This window comes from Artibeus jamaicensis, unplaced genomic scaffold (genome assembly GCF_021234435.1).
Source record: "Artibeus jamaicensis isolate MK-2021 breed Jamaican fruit bat unplaced genomic scaffold, CSHL_Jam_final contig_465, whole genome shotgun sequence".
Lineage (NCBI taxonomy): Eukaryota > Metazoa > Chordata > Mammalia > Chiroptera > Phyllostomidae > Artibeus > Artibeus jamaicensis.
This window is the reverse complement of record NW_026521843.1, coordinates 21,778,949-21,796,673: the sequence shown is the minus strand read 5'-3', so window position 1 is coordinate 21,796,673 and position 17,725 is coordinate 21,778,949. Positions and strand designations below refer to the sequence as shown.

General features: G+C 41.8%; 1 protein-coding gene across 5 annotated transcripts in view; it reads left to right on the top strand.

The window, feature by feature from the left end:
• The first annotated feature begins 6,926 nt into the window (after positions 1-6,926).
• EIF2AK2 (eukaryotic translation initiation factor 2 alpha kinase 2) overlaps positions 6,927-17,725 on the top strand; it is a 45,873-nt gene continuing 35,074 nt past the window's right edge. For 4 of the 5 annotated variants that reach the window (XM_037165403.2, XM_037165401.2, XM_053666950.1 and 1 more), the window contains exons 1-4: positions 6,927-7,009; positions 13,882-14,016; positions 14,368-14,485; positions 16,688-16,836. In XM_037165403.2, coding sequence (XP_037021298.2) covers positions 13,898-14,016; positions 14,368-14,485; positions 16,688-16,836 — 386 coding nt within the window. In that variant the 5' untranslated portion in view covers positions 6,927-7,009; positions 13,882-13,897. Of the gene's footprint in view, positions 7,010-7,200; positions 7,295-13,881; positions 14,017-14,367; positions 14,486-16,687; positions 16,837-17,725 lie in introns of those variants that run through there. The other variant, XM_037165402.2, reaches the window with a different exon arrangement.

Here is a 17,725-nt window from a genome sequence, read left to right as displayed (position 1 = left end):
TTCTGGCCAGTTCTTCAAGCTTGGGTACTTTATTTTCCTTAATAATAACTGAATTTAAATAATTAAATAATAAATTGGTCAAATAAGCAAATAATGATGGTAAATAACATATAGGGATAAAAATACAAATCTAACAATAATGATAATATTTAAAGTTTTTCAGCAAAAGCTTGTTTGTTCACTTTTTGAATTAAGACCAGTTATCTAGAAAAAGGATTTTAAAAACCTATCAAACATGTAGATAAAAATAAAGGCATTTTATATATTTAAAAAACTAGGAGAAATACTCTAACATACGTGCACTATAAGAAATATTAGAGCCTTGGTTGGTGTGGGTCAGCAAATTGAGCGCTGGCCTACGAACCAAAGGGTCACTGGTTTGATTCCCAGTCTAGGGCACAGGCCACCAGTAGGGGGTGCGCAAGAGGCAACCACACACTGATGTTTCTCTCCCTCACTTCTCCCTCCTGTCCCCTCTCTAAAATAAATGAATAAATAAATAAATAAAATATTTAAAAAAAAGAAATATTAGATAAAGTGGGTATAGGCAAAAGGAACATGATACAAGATGGAAATTTTAATCTACACAAAGGAATAAAGAGTAATGGTGAATATGTGGGTATATTTAAGAACTATTTTAGCCCTGGCTGGTGTAGCTCAGTGGATTGAGCATCGGTCTGTGAAGCAAGGGGTCACAGGTTTGATTCCCAGTTGGGGCACATGCCTGGGTTGCGGGCCGGGTCCCCAGTGGGGGACACATGAGAGGCAACCGCATGTTGATGTTTCTCTCCCTCTCTTTCTCCTTCCCATCCCCTCTGTCTAAAAATAAATAAATAAAATGTTTAAAAAAAAAAAAAAAAGAACTATTTTAAAATTTCTTTACAAGATCATTGCCTATTCAAAGTGAAAATAATAACAATGCCCTTTGTGGCTTATAATGTATGTAGAAGTAAATGTATGACAAAAATGGCACAAAGGATGGGAGAGGAGGAATAAAAGTATACTCTTACATTTTGGAAAGAAAATTGGTAAAGTCATAGGTCTATATACTTTATGGTCAGCAATTATACACCTAAGCAAAACCCTAGAGAAATTTTCCCACATTTGCATAAGAATACATGAAAGAAATGTTTATTGCAATGTTATTTGTAAATAGGGAGAAATTTACAAACTAAACTGAAAGAACTAAAGAAGTAAATTTACAAATGAAAGAGGAGACATTAGAACTGACAACAAAGAAATGCTAAGCACCATAAGGAACTACTATAAACAGTTATACAACGAATTAGACAACCTAGAAAAAAAATGAAAAAAATTCTTAGAAATATACAGCCTACCAAGACTGAATAATGAAGAAATAGGAAATCTAAACAGACCAATTACTAGTAAAAACAACAGAAAGTCCAGGGTCAGAGAGCTTCATTCATGAATTCTACCAAACACTTAAAAATGAATACTAATCCTTTTTGAAATCTTTCCAAAAATAGAAGAGGAAGGAACTCTTCCAAACTACTCTGATACTACAGCCAGACAAGGACACTATAAAAAAAGAAAATTACAGGCCAATATCCCTGATGAAAATAGATGCAAAAATCCTCAACAAAATATTAGCAAGCAGAATTAAAAAATACATTGAAAGGATCAAGTGCAGTTCATTTGAAGAATGAAAGGATGGTTCAATAAGTGTGATACACCACATTAACAAAATGAAGGATAAAAACCATATGAGATCCTGACTGGTGTGGCTCAGTTGGTTGGAAATTGTCCTGCAAAGCAAAAGGTTGCTGGTTGGATTCCCAGTCAAGGCACATGCCTAGCTGTGGTTCAGTCCCTGGCCAGGGGCACGTACAAGAAGAATTGTACAAGAAACATCAATTCAACTGACTGAATCGATGTTTCTCTCTTACATTAGTGTTTCTCTCCCTTTCTCACTCCCTTCTCCTCTTTCTAAAACAACAACAACAACAACAACAAACTGAAACCCATATGACAATCTCAATAGATGCTGAAAAGCATTTGACAAATTTCAACATTCATAATAAATCTCTAAACAAATGGGTATAGAAAGAATGTATTTCAACATAATAAAAGTCACATATGATAAGGCCATGAATAACATCATACTTAACAAAAACTAAGAGATGTTCCTCTAACATCAAGAAAAAGGCAAGGATGCCAGCTCTTTATGCTTTTACTCAACATAGTACTAGAAGTCCTAGCCAGAGCAATTAGGAAAGAAAAAAGAAATCAAAGTTGTCCAAATCAGAAAAGAAGTTTGCAGATAATATACTATTATGTATGGAAAATCCTAAAGACTCCACAAAAAACCCCTATTAGAAATAATAGAGGAATTCATTAAAGTTACAGGATAGAAATTAATATAAAAATCAGTTGCATTTATATACAATAATAAAAAACTATAGGAAAGAAATTAAAACAATCCCATTTGCAATAACATCATAAATAATAAAATAGAGATAATTTAACAAAGGAGGTGAAAGATCTCTCCAATAAAAACTGAAGACATTGGTGAAAAAAATGAAGATGGCCCAAAGAAATGGAAAGATGTCCCACGTTCATGGATTGAAAGAATTAATATTCTTAAAATAGCCACAGTACACAAAGCACTCTTCAGATTCAATGCTATCCTTATCCAAATTCCAATGTCATTTTTCACAGAAACAGAAAAAAAATCCTTAAATTCATATGGAACTATAAAAGGTGCCAAATAGCCAGTGATTTTGAGAAAGAAGAACAAAGCTGGAGGTTTTGCACTTCCTGTTTATAAGCTATATTACTCAGCAATCTCCCAATGTAGGAAGTTACATTTGCTAGTTACAAAATTAAAAATACTTGATACATGCAAGATTCTTTTATGTGTATGTGATTAGTTGTACTGTTATACCTTTAATCTAAAGTCATTGTGAGTGTGAAAATCAAAAAATAGATCTATGGCACTAACTATAGGTCAATAATCAAATGGGAATTCACAGGGAGTTATATATTAAATGAGACCATCACTGAAAATTAACAAAAGTTATCAAAGATGCTTTTGCTCTGTCTATGTATCTATGTTATCTACATATCCATTCCATCAAACACAAAGTTGCTTTCTTCCTATAAACACTCTGTCCTTAGGAAACTAATTTCTATATTAATACTCAAGGACACAGTGTTATTTTTGGCCATGATGTATTTCCAGCACAGTGCTTCACATTGGAGGCACTCAATAAATTTTTATTGAATAAATTAATGAATGAAGGGGTTTTTCCCCCAAAAGTGTGTCTGTAGTATATCAGATCATGTTTCTGATGTATTTATCAGAAAAATCAAACACAAAGAAAAGGAGAGAGGGAGCTCTGATGAGTCTGGAATGGGGCTAGACTCCGGGTAAGACTTGATCTGGGGCTCAAATAAGGACGTGATCTTTAATCTTCACTTCTCAACTATAATCCCTCGGGGTAGGCTCCATTTCCAGAGAGGCTTCTCCTTGTTCAGGACAGGAACCACAAACCACGGTACACATGTCTAACAAAAAGGTTTGGCAGGAAATCAACACATAATCGTTCCAATGAATGGCAGGATGGAAATCAGGAGACCTCCGAGGCAGCTGCTACCCAAAGTTCAGGATCCTGCCACTTCCACTGCTGCCACCACAGATGCTCAGATCCTTGGAGAAATGACAAGGAACCTGTCGTCCAGCTCTTGCAAACACTCCGGAGCATGGGAACTTGCTTGTCAACTTGTTGTGCCAAAAACGATGGCCTTACCCCCCTCACTTCCATCTTCTAAATCTCATGCCATTGCTCACCAGTCCTGGGCAGAACTCCAACTATACCCATAACTTCAACTGCATAGAAGTTTGGAATATATGTTGTTAACCTTGTATATGTTACAATCCAGGAGATGATGAGACAGAAGGGAATGCTGTATTTTGCTATGTATGATGCACACCCCGTTTTTGGCCCAAACTTCAGGAAAAAATATTTCATTTTAATTTTTTAACTAATTAATTAATTAATTAGTATTTAGATACTTGTTTTTTTGTATTGTAAAGGGATTTTAGCATTTGTTTGTGAATATATTATGGTACAAGAAATTTTATATAACAAATAATTACAAAACACAAGAACAGATACAAGGTATTTCAGGTACTAACCATGTATAATGTGCATCCTTATTTTCCCCTCAAAAATTTGGGCAAGCTGTGTGTATTATACATGGCAAAATGTGGTAAATGGAAGCTAAATAAAAACGAACAATATCTAGTACAGTCCACTCCTTCTACCAATAATCTTTGAAGCAGACAACACTATATTCCCACCTAACTCATTCACTCCTTCAAAGGAAAACATGCCCATCCTAGCCTTTAAATCTTTATACCCATTGTAATGTGATGTTCCTCCCTCTTGTATTTTATTCACAATTCCACTCTAAGACACTCTCATGTAAAGACTGCCTTATAAAATTAACTACCATGAGCAGATCTCATTATATGGAAAGGGAAACCCCCTTTTCATATAAAAGAAAAGAGGAAAGCAAAGAAAAAATTCATTAATACATACAAAAGCAAAGCAAGTAAAAAAAAAAAAACCATGCATAGCTTCTGTGGTCCTTTATTTTGCAACTGATCACGAGACCATGGTTGGTGTTTGTAACTTCCTTATTCATTTGTTCCCTTTGTCCTCAGGTGCCTCCCCAGCTAGTAGGGCGATACAGATCAACAACCCTGAAGGACCTGAAGGTCCCTCACAGTCCTGCTTGTGTTGGGCAGCTTCGGACTTCCATTAACATTTACCACTGAAAACAGGATTACTAGAGGGAACCCCAGAGAAGTGCCTGACTCCATTGTGTGGTTGCATCACTATTTCCCCTTGGTAATTCAAATCGGTCTCCCCAGCCAGTTCAGTAATCCCCTTACTTTCTTGACCACTTAATGGCATGATGAACCTGCAATATCCAGGTACAGTTTCAAATTCCTGTTCCAAGGAATTCTATGCCCTCTAGTGGAGACAGAGCCCATTGTCATAGGAGCAGGAAGCACTTGATTTGCAAGTGCTCGGTAAGGTCTACCTGTGGGAGACAACCCTTTAACTTCTCCTGTTTCCCAGTCTCTTGTACTATGGCCATGGAGAAAAACCAGCAACTAGGTTGAGAGCATACACTACACTTGCAGGGCAGTGTACCCAGCTTGCCAAGTGTTGCCTCCTCCCTGGGGCTGTAACTGAGTCTTCACTACTCCAGCCCACTGTCCCATAGGGCCAGCTGTTTTTGGGTGATGAGGTTCATAATAAAGCCATTGAACTCTATGATAGGCAGTGTACTGCCTCACTTCTTTTTCTGCAAAATGGGTTCATTAATGAGGGATACCATCACGGTGAACAGGTATTTAGAATGTCCAACAATGATATTGCTGGCAGAAGCATTGCAGGGAGAAAAGGCCAATTCATAACTGAAATAAATGTTTACTCCACAAATGCCTGCCCACTCTATGATGGAAGGGCTCCATGTACCCAGTCTGTCCCCAAGTGATGGGCTGGTCTCCCCTGGAGTACGGTAATCCACACCGAGGGATCAGGGGTGGGCTCTGCTGTGGGCACACTGGGTCTCCGCAGCCAGATTAGCTTTGATGAGAATTCCGTGTTGATGAGCTCACACACATCATGCATTCCTGATGCCACATCCTCTTCAGTCCTTTTGAACAACCACTTGGGGGAAAGATGACTTATTCAAGGAAGTCTTCCTGCCCACCTGATTCTCAAAATCCTCCAAGAAATGGGGGTCTTAGAGGTGAACTTGGTGTCTTTGGTGAACACTCACAAGAGAACCCAGTATGCTCAAACTCCGTGTCCAGAGCTACAGGGAAAATGTGTGTATAGCCCCCGATGCCCTACAAAATGGGGGTGGGGTGTAGAAGAGAAGTGGAGAAGGACTCAGAGCCAACGCCCGATATGTGGTGTACATTTGAGATCCAGCTTGGGGCCACTTCTTTCATTTGCCCTAGTTAAGATTTGATGGTACAGATTCTTGGTTTTAATTCTAGCTCCCTGCTTCTTACCAGCTGTGATTACCGAACTTCTCTGTGCCTCAAACCGGTTTTCTCATCTGTTAAATGGGCATAGTAATGGCACGTATGTTGCCGCATTATCGTGGAGTAAGCTCTCAGTACTCCTGAATCGCGTGCCAAGGAGCCAGTATTACTCTGGGAGTGTTTCATAGTCCATTAGGTAAGTAGGATTTGATTTTTTGTAAGTCGAGGACTACTGGTAAGGGCTTTGGTAGTGAACTCCATGAAGTCTCGCGGGGGGGCCAGGTGGCTCTTCTAACTGCTGAACTGGCTGGTGCTGGGTAGAGCGGCTGGCAAGTATCTGTTCGATGAACGGGTGGCTGGGTGCAAAACGGAAGGAAGATTATGCCCGCAGGCCCAGCCCTAGATTGTGCCCTGGCCCCAGCCTTGTGAAGGTGACGTGGCAGCAGTGTGGAAAAGGGAAGGAGTGCCTCGGTTTAGGGGCCAGATCTTGGACTGAATGCTGTCTTTGCCACTTACAAGGCCCAAGACTGAGGGCGAGGTGATTTACTGTTTCTTCTAATGTAAATGGAGCTGATAATATCACCCCCACCGCAAAAGTCTGCGAGGAAGAGGAAATGAGGCTGTCTGTCCCTGAGCCTATTGGGGTGCTCTTGGCACGCCGCGCCGGGCACTCGGAGACCTCCGTGAGCGCCTCGCCCCTTGCGGATCTTCGCCGCGCGCCGGCCCCGACCGCTCCAGAGGCCGGGGCCCCGGGGCCGGAACACGCCCAGGCGGGAAGGCCGCACGTGGAGCGGGGCCCGCCCCCGCTGCTTCCCGCGGGCTCCCGGCGAAGGCGCCAGTTTCCCACGGCCAAGAGCGTGTGACGAGGTGTGCGGGAGAGGGCCGGGCGGCCGCCGCGGAAGGCGGAGTCCGAGGGGAAAACGAAACTGAGAGCGAGCTGCGCAGACCCTGCTGGGCTTCGGGACGGCGGCGCGCGAGGTGAGCCGGGAGGACCGCGAGGGGAGCGCGGGGGTCTCGGAGGGCGCGGGGCGCGGCCCAAGCCCTGGAGCGCCCGGGCGCGTGTGGCCCCAGTTCCTAGCCCGCATCCCCAGCCCGCATCCCCAGCCCCGGGGGTCGACGCTGGTGAGAGGCCCCAGACCCCTGGCCCCGCCGCACGGGGAGCGCCGACGCAGGTCCGGGGCCGAGGTTCGGGGTCCTTCCCGGATCCGTGCAGCGCGCTAAGAACGGAAAGCCGTTTTCTTCCGGTGAAGAATTTTGATCAGAGCAAGTATCCAACAAGCCCCGGCTGGGGTTGGGGTTGGGGATCTAGTGGAAAACAGGCCCTATGACTACGGAGAGATGGGAAATACATAGGCCTGAATGACCCATACATTTCCTCAATAATGCCTAGCCAAAAATCTCTTGCCTGAACAGTTACTATTATTTCCCAGCTGCACGGCCTCACCGCTGCTCCAGCTCCGTCCCCACCGTGTCTGCCACCTACCTCTTCTCAGCACCGCCTAGGCGCCCAGGCAGGGCCCCTGCGCCCTCCACTCTGACCACCCTGTTGTTCTTGGCACACAGCCACGCACACACGCCCGCCTCTGGGTCTTTGCACCGTTTCTTCTTCCCGGGAAGCCCTTCCCCCAGATGCCTGGTCGGGCCAATCCCTCTCTTCCCCCAACATTTCTTGAACGTCAGTTTGTCAGAGCAGCCTCCCTGACCAACCTGCAGGTGAAAAGAACCCCACCTTCCTTCGCTGTCGCCCTCACTGTGCTTCAGTTTCCAACATCGTACTCACATCGCCCTGTGACATGGTTTATGGTTTTGTCCGTGTTCCTCCGCTAGCAAGTTCACCAGAGCAGGGCTTTGCTCCCTGGTGTAACCCCGGCACCTTAGTACATAGGAGGTGCTCGTAAAATTGTTGCTTAATCAATGGTTATTTATAATTTCTCTTTTGAGTTCCAAAGTAATGAGATTTCCTATTGCCTGTGATTTCTTTAGTACTAAAAATGCCTAGCCAGATAGAAGCTAAAAGGTGTACATTCTGCTGTCACTTAGAAACTTAGAATCTTGTGCAGACTGTGCTCTTTTTCTTCAGTTTGCTTATTTGAACCTGAAGATCCATTACACTCGACCTGGAGTTCATTTAATGCATCAGACACTATTTGAATGAATGTTGCATGTAATCACTGGGAAGCTCAGTGTCTGCCCTGGGAGGTGGCAGATGGACAGGAGACGGAGGTGCAGCTGAAGGGACTTCTGGGTTTGAGTAAGGTGGACAGGTAACAGGGCACAGCCGAAGGGACTTCTGGGTATGAGTAAGACAGGCATATAACAGTTGTTAGTGATTATGGTCCTGATTTCTTTCAGGAAAATAGGAACAGTATTAAAGCAACATTTGTTAAAATTAGTTAAAAAGAAACCTGCTGTTTCTTTTTTCCCCAAAACTTGTAAGTACTTTTTCCAAACATGTCAGTTCAGCACCTTACAAGGGTACACATGTATTTCACTTAAATTCAGACTGGCTTGTCCTTCTGATGATTAGCAGTTACTCAGAGTTAAAAGTGCTGAGGATTTAAAGCATGAGCTAGGACTTCTGGTTAAGTAATTGATACGGACTCTTTCATTACAGTCGTTCTGAGATCTGTGACTGCCTCTGACTTCACATATGGTCTTCTGATTGTGACTACACTAAATGGTGCTGGGGTCGGTGAAAACAATGGTATATCTACAGATATACCATTGGTATATCTGCTTATTCTGAACCCTTGGGCCAGGTGTGTTCTGGTGCTCACAGATTTTGGATTTTAGAAGGCCATGCAGCATAAACTCTGTTTGTAATACTCTCAGCAGGATTTGGGAGCAGCACACTATAATAAAGCCTATTTTTGCAGTTGAATGATAAACAGGCAACAAAGTATAATAAAGACTCTAAGTAGCTCCTGTCAGTCTAGGTCTAGACAGGGGGCTACAAATCTACCAAAACAAAACAAATGAAAACAAAACAAACCTCAGTGTTTGGTGCTTTTTGGGGTTTGGAATGGCAGACCAGGAGAACCATTTATGGAGGACCACTGGTGCAGGAGACTCTTCTGAGTCTGCTACTTCTCCTAGCAACCTGTGAATCGGGTGTTTCCAGGTCATGAATCAGAGGTTCAGAGGCTGAGAGAGGTGTCTAGCCCAGGTCTCTGTGGCTTTTAAAGTCTGACTCGCTCTGCCGCAGTAAGCAGTAATGTGAAGGCATGGCTTTTGTTCAGATGTAGGCACTTCCAGCACCCTGCTTCCAGCCACCCCCATTGCTCGCCCAGACCAGTGTGGCAGTCTCTACTTGGTTTCCCAACTTCTCTTGTCCTGCTTCCCTTTCCATGCCCAGCCCCTGCCCTCTCTGTTCTCTACACAGTGTCAGAGTGATCACTGGGGACACAAATCACATCACCCCTCTGGTAGAACCCTCCATCCACAGCCCCGACCACGCCCCACAGTGGCTGTGTGCTGCGGTGCCTGCTCTGCTCACCTCCCTCACTCCTTCCTGCCCTTACCCCTGGTTCACTGTGCAGCAGTCCCCTTGGCCTTTTTGTTGTCCCTCCAAAGTCTGTCCAGGTTCCTTCCTCAGGAATTGCTCTGCCTGAGATACTCCTCCTCCATATCTTGATGAGTGGACTTTCTCATCATTCAGACTTGACTTGACTATTGTCTCCTGAGAAGGGTCTTTCCTGACTGCTGTGTTTAAATCCTCCTCCCTCATATTTCTGCCCCTGCCTACCAACTCACCCTCTAGCCCATCCCCCTGGTTCATTTCATCATAGCACTGCAGGCCATCCGGCCATCATTATCCACTCCCGTTACTTGTTTCTGCACACGGGCATTTTCTCCTTTCATGGGATGCAGGCAGGGACTTGTTCTGTCTTCTTTGTGCCCATATACAGTGTCAGAACAGTGCTTGACGTTTGATAAGCATTTACCGAATGAATGAAAAAAGGTTGCTGGGAAACAGCAGGTGAATGAAAGGGAAAAGACGAGAGGGTTTACAGTGAAGTACTTAACTTTAATGAATCATTCTCTCATTCAACTGTACACCATCTCAGGGGTTCAACATTTTCTACTTGCCACTGGGCGTTGGTGATAACAAAAATGAGTGAGACATAGAACCTGCTCTCCAGAGAGCTCACTGACTAGTTCAAGAGCATTCAGGGCTGTGACGGGAGCTGGGTGTCAAAGGAGACTGTGTTGATCCTCACACATGAGTGAGAATCGCCTGGTTGATGGAGGTTGCCGATGTTGCATTTCAAGCAGAGATAAAAGCCTGTGACAGGTTTTCCAGGTGAGGGTGATCTGGAGTTATTTTTGTATTCATTCATTCATGTATTCATTCATTGTATTCAGCCCCTCTTCTAAGCCTGGAGCCTTCCTTGTTGTGGCTCGTGGGTTTTTTTGGGAGACAGTTAAATAAGCAATTGCAGTAATGGGGACAAGGGCTGTGACAAAGTGCCAAATCGGGACCTCTTCTAGGGCATCTGATAGGACACTTAAGCTGAGATCTATAGGAAGAAGTTGTTCAACAGGCAAAGACAGGAGCAGGAGTAGGGTCAAGAGCATTTCAGGAGGGAGCGTGTTGGACAAAAGCAGTTGGAATCAGGAAACAGCCAGTGTTGGAGGCACACTTTTGAGCATCCTCGTTACACAGGTGGAATTAAAGCCACAAGCCTAGAGGCGATGACCAAGGTAGTGAATGTAAAACCCGAGAGGAGATCTAAGGACTGGGTCCTGGGACATGACAATCTTTAGAAGAAAGGAAGAACGAGGAAAGGAGACAGAGAAGGACCAGCTTATGAAAAAGGAGGAAAACCAAGAGAGTGTGGTATCTTTGAAATCTAAGCTAAGAAAGGGACAGGAGGGAGAAGAGAATGAGCAGCTACGTCAAATGCTGCTTTAAGGTTAACTGGATAAGGATCGAGAACCAAGTGCTAGTTTTAGAGATGGGGGGGGCATTGGTAACCTTGACAACAACAGTTTTGGTGGCTGTGGGGACTGCGTGGTTGGATTGATGTTTTAAAAGATCATGATGTGACTACTATGATAGAAAGTGGAAAATGACAACTGTTGCTGAAGATGTGCAGAAATTGGAACACCTGTGCATTGCTGGTGGGAATATAATATGGTGGGGCCACTGTGGAAAACAATTTGGTGATTCCTCAAAATGTTAAACATAGAATTACCATATGATTTAGCAATTTCACTTCTAGGTAGATACCCAAAATATCTGAAAGTGGGGACTTGAACAGATACTTGTACACCAGTGTTCATAGCAGTATTACTCACACTAGCCAAAAAGTTGAAATAATACAGGATGAATGGGCCAACAAAACATGGTACTATAGTATGTATAATGGAGTATTATTCAGCCTTACAAAAGAATAAGAGTCTGGCACTTGCCACAACATGGATGAACCTTGAAGACATTATGCTAAGTGAAATAACCAGTCACAAAAAGACAAATGACTCCACTCATAATGAGGTACCTAGAAGAGGTAAATTCATAGAGCCAGGAAGTATCATTGGTTACCAGGGCATGAGAAGATGGAGAATCGGGAAGTTACCGTTTAATGCGTGCAGACTTTCCGTTTGGGAGGATGTGGGGAGTCCCGGTGATAGACGACAGTGATGGCTGCACAGTATCGGGAATGTGCTTAATACCTGTGAACTGTGGACTTAAAAATGGTGAAAAGGGTACATTTCATGTTATGTGTATTTCACCACAATGAAAAGAGCAGTGAAAAGAAAATCACAGTGGCTGCAGGGCGGGGAAGGGATCTCAGTGGCTGCGAGGAGCTGGTTCTGAGGCTCGTGCAGCAGTCAGGAGTGAGGTGGTGGTGGCTGGAGTCAGAACAGTGGCTCCGGCATCAGGAAGAAGTAGATGGATTTGTTACCGATGAGAAAGTAGGGAAAGGTCAACGATGCCTCCGAATTCATGGCCGTCAGACACAAGTGAAGAGTGGAGTCATTTTTCTGAGACAGGAGACTCCAAACCAGCTGAAGGGAAGATCATAAATGCAGTTTGGGGTCCTTTGAGTCTAAAATTCTTTCAGGACATTCAAGTGGAGATGTTGGACAATGACAGCTGAAATTCAGACAGAGGTTTGGAAGGGACATGCATGTTTTAGAGTTAATGACAAGGAGGTGATCACTGAAATCACTGACGTGAAAGAAATCACCTTGAGGAGAAAGTGTAGGGAATAGGGTCTTTGGAACTCAAGCATTTAGGGCCTGTGAAGATTAAGAAGTGTTAGGAAGAAAGATTGGCCTTGGAAGAAAAATCAAAAGAGCTTTTGAGCAAGAAACACTAGGTTACCAAGGCCTGTTTACTCTCGCTACCGCTTTACTGTGTCTGGACATTTCATATAGAGGGAGTCGGACAATAGGTGACATTTTGTGCGTAGCCTCTTTCATTTTTCATGTTCTCAGGGTTATCTGTGTTGTAGCATATTTCTACACTTCATTTGTTTTTATGGCTGAATAAGATCCCATGTGTGCATATACCATATTTTGTTAATGATTCATCAGTTGAATGACATCTGGTTTGTTTCCACTTTCTGGCTGTTGTGAGTAGTGCCGCTATGAACATTCGTGTATAAGTATTTGTTTGAAAAGCCTGTTTTGCAGTTCCTTGGGTATAGGCCTAGAAGTGGAGTTGCTGGGTTGTATGGCAATTCTAAGTTTGACTATTTGAAGAAATAATCAGGTTCTTTTCCATAGAAGTTGCAGTGTTTTGCATTCCCAGCAGCAGTGTAGGAAGGTTCCAGTTTCTCTACATCCTCATCAACACTCTTATTTTCTGTGTTACTATTACTATTGTTCTTGTGGGTATGAGCTGCTCTCTAGTTGGGGTTTCGATTTGCATTTCTCTAATGACTAATGATGTCGAACATCTTTTTACAGGCTTATTGGCGATGCGTATATTTTCTTTAGAGAATGACTGTTTCATTCCTTTGCGTACTTTTCAATTGGGTTGTCATTTTGTTGTTGAGTTACGAGCTCTTTATATATTCTGGATACGAGACCCATATCATATATATGACTAGAAATATCCCATTCTATAGGTCGTCTTTTTATTTTTATCAATATGTCCTTTGGAACACAAAAGTTTTTAATTTTGAAGAAGCCTAATTTATCTGCTCTCTTTTGTTGCTTGCATTTTTGTTGTCATGGCAAAGACTCGACTGCCAAGTACAAGGTTAGGAAGATTTACCCTTATGTTTTTTTCTAAGGGTTTTGTCATTTTGGCTCTTATATGCAGATTCTATATCCTTTAGATTTTTGTTCATTATTTAAATCATTGCTACTGAATTAGTCCAATGTGGCCCATAAATGGGGGTCATAATTTACCTAACATTCACTTCTGCAAATTTCAGAGGGATGATTTGTGGGATTTCATCAGACATTCTATTTCCATATGCGGATATTTCCATTATGATTTCCTACACTTTGCTTTATATATAATGTCAGCCTTTTTCTTCCCAATGTAAAGAATTCTGATTCTACTTCTGAAGCTTTTTTACCTTCTCATGCAGGTGGGGAACTTGCACTTTACAGTCGGTGGAAGCAAAGAGCAGAGTTAAAGAGACAGGCCCCTTCCGTTTTTTGGCCAGTTGAGTTTTGAAAGTAGAACATTTTGGAGAAATTGTCTTTGATTATGCAGTCCATGAGAGGGAAAGATTTTTAAAGAGAGTTCTTTTCTGGATTTATGTATGGCTGAGATGAGTCATATAAAGGAAATTCTAACCCCATTTTGTGTCTCAAACTGGATTGGGAAAAACTGAGGAAATATATTCTGCCAGCGTCACTTTTTTCAAACATCACTTGTATTCTAGATTACTGGGAGAGGACATGGCTGATACTCCTATACGAGGTCTCTTCATAGAAGAACTTAATAGATACAGTCAGAAGAACAATGTAAATATTAACTATCGCGAACTGTCTAGGACAGGACCTCCACACGACTTAAGGTAAGATGCTATTTAAAAAAGAATATATACCCATAAAAATAAAAGCTAGGGGAATGGCGACGCTAGCAGAATCTTGAAGTCAGCGATTTAGAGCAAAGTTGCGACAGTTCTGTGGGACAGTCCTTTTGGTATAGAGTTGTAACTTCAGAGGACTCTGGAGAAAAAAGAGGACATAAGCTTTCCCACACTTTAAGATGATGTGCTGTTATGCTGTTTGGAGGGAACTGCTTCATCTATATTGAGCATAGGTCAGAACTTCAAAGGTGGTCAAAAGGGGTGGTGGGGATTAGAATACTTGTCTCTAGATAATGCCTGAGTTTAACAATATTTTGTGATTTTTTTGGTACTCAGGTTTAAATTTCAAGTTATAATAAATGAGAAAGAATATCCAACAGCTGAAGGTAAATCAAAGAAGGAAGCAAAAGATGCTGCAGCCAAATTAGCTGTCGAAATACTTAAAGAAAAAGAGGTAATTGCCTTTTCCCCAACTGAAAAGGGGCTCTTCATATAGTTTATATTTTTCTTTTTTTTCTTCTTAGAGTTTATTTATTTTTATTTAATAAATAGATATTTATTTTTCTTTATAAATAGAGTTTATTTATTTATTTTTAGAGAGGGGAAGTGGGGAGAAAGAGAGGGAGAGAAACATCAGTGTGTGGTTGCCTCTCGTGCACCCCCTACTGGGGACCTGGCCTGCAACCCCGGCGTGTGCCCTAGACTGGAAATCGAACCAGTGACCCTTTGATTCACAGGACAGTACTCAATCCACTGAGAGCCACACCAACCAGGGTAGTTTATATTTTTCTCTGTGAGAAAATACCGGCATACAGAATAAAGCCATTCGCAAGTTCCTTTACATTCACAAGTTCAATTCAGTCTTTTTCCCCTGACTCCATTTCCGTGGGACCCCAAATGAGAGGTACACCTAGGAAATAGTGGTAAAAGCTGGGTAATACCTGTTTAGAGTGCCAATAGCAGTGGCATACCTTAAAACTGGACAGATGTGGAAAGGAGACAATGAGAAATGAACTGACAGGTGCTGGCAGGAGTCTCTCCACCTACCTGAAGGAATCAGTGGAAAAAGACAAAGACATGAAGAAGATAGTGAGGAGAAGGATGGATATGGAGGGCAGGTAATGGAGAACCAACATATGTGTAATTGGTATCCCTGAAGAGGAGAATAGAGTAACCACTGCAGACAAAGCTATCTGAAGGGGTATCAGTAGAACATGTTTCTGAAGTTCAGACAGACCTGGGTGAAGTTTAAAACAACACAGCAGATACAAGAAAGTACAAAACCACCAAGAGCAACTTCCATCATTGTGAAAGGACTGAGAGTTCTAGTGAAGGAATCATCAAGCATCTTGGCAGAAGAAAGAAATTATGTGAAATGTAAAGATGAAAAAAAGTACTGTGCTGTCTACAGTAACATTCAAAGCCAGGAGACAGGAAGCAGCAGCTGTGAAATGAGACAAGAAATCATTTACATTGTGGGACAAAAGATAATCATTCTCAGATACTGAAACTTTTGGAAAATTTTAGCCTTTAAGATACTTTCCTAAAAAATCTTACTTGAAGGTGTTATCCTTCTAACCATAATTCAGAAAATAAATCACACAAAATCACAAACTTACAAACTGTTAATGAGCTAGGAAACTAAGTCAAGTCCTGGCTGGTGTGGCTCAGTGGATTGAGCACTGTGAACCAGTGTCGGAGGTTCAATTCCCAGTCAGGGCACATGCCTGGCTTGCAGGCCAGGTCCCCAGTAGGGGGCGCACAAGAAGCAACCACATATTGATGTTTCACCCCCACTTTTTTTCCCCTCCCTTCTCCCCTGTCTAAAAATAAATACATAAAATCTTTAGAAAAAAAGAGAAAGAAAACCAAGCTAAGAAGTTAGAGAAAGAGCAAAGATTTAACTATTTCATTTTCCCTCAGAACAGAAGAGAGAAAAATGACAAAAGTATGGGCAGAAATGAGTGTAAAAGAAAACAAAGAAATAATAAGGATCAATAAAACCCAAAGTTAATTGTTTAAACAAGATGAACAAAGTTACAAAACTTGAGACCAATTTTGTCAGCTTAGGAACAAAAGAAAACACAGATAATAATGAAAGGATGCTGCTGCTATATTCACCTTTCCCATTAAGTGTCATCAAGGGTATAGTTTAGTTCAGTATTTATCTTGTGTTTGTAAAACATTTTACAAAGGGTATAGCAAGGTAGAAAGTGATATAGTATTTTGCTTGGAAAAACAGGAAGTGATCGTTTTTTTCAATGAAATTATAAAAGGAAAATGGGTGATTCCCATTGTTAAGATTTATCCTTGCAGGATTTTTCTGGTATAGAAAAGTACTGTAATGTGCCATGTATAATGCATACTTTTTTGCCCAAATTTTTGAGAGAAAAATAAAGATATGCAATACACACGGGTATAATAGTTCTGTGTAGAATGTACACAAAAATCGTGGGTGCGCGTTATACACAGGATTGTATTATACATGGCAAAATACAGTACATACTTATACTTTGATTCAAAGTACTACAGTAGGGAAATACATAAAATCTAAGCTGTCTTTCAAATGGTTCACTTAGTAATTGTTTTTGAAAAATAAAATACAGAATTAAATCTTCATTATAATCCATGTTAAACAAGATTTTTTTTTTTCCAGGGAGCTAGTTCTGTATTATCGTCGACAACAGATACTTCAGATGATTTACCCATGGGGAATTACGTAGGCCAGATTAATAGGCTTACCCAAAAGGCAAAACTGTCTGTAAGTTATCAACAACGTGAATTGTGCACCGTTGGGCCCAAAAGGTGAGATGTAGTTTCCTTCTGTTTTGGTGTATCTAAGCAATGGAATGGGTTTATATATCCATGTCAAGCTTTTCAGAAATATTCATCATTTTTGTACATTCTTTCTGTACATTTTATAGGACTTCTAAGCCGTTGGATATCTTTGTAATTAAATATTAAAATGCTTCATTGCTGAAGGATTATAACCCATATGTCATAATTGATGAAATCTGGGTGATCTTTTGTTTCTGAGGTATATCTGGATGGTTTCATTTGCAGGACAGTTAAGAGAGTATGAGCTGTCCTGCTTGCAGGATGGGGAGATCTCTCCAGCCCTGAGGTTGCAGTGGGAGTGGCTGGGTGAAGACTGCTCTGCCACACGTGTGTGTAAAAGACTCTCTTCCCACCATCGTCAGATTAGAGAGCTGTCTGTCTAGGTGTTCATCTTTCCAATTAGATTAGATGGTGTCAGTCTGCAGATGGATATCACATGTTAGAAGGAATGGTATTCCTTCCTAGACTGTGAGGAGAACAGGATTTGAGGAATGTGATGAGGGGGACAGACTAGGGTTTCAGTTACTGAGAATGTCACCAGTGAGCTCAGACTTGAAAGTGAGATAAAGAATGAATTGGAACTGAGAAAAACAAAACAATGAGCATGAGGGAGAGATTACTTCTCAGCTACAACCAACCAATTAAATGAGGGAGAAGAAAAAAAAATCTGATTGCAAGTAATGTGAACAATCACTTGAGAATACTGTCCTCTGAACCTGATGGAGCTATTTACTTTTGACTTTTACTTTGATGGCTCTTAGGCCAGAACTAGGAAGAGAAAAATGTGATAGTGTTGCTTTTATGCCAGATCTTTGAATGAAACAACAGAAAGTTAGAAGTTGCCTGGAAAATGCAG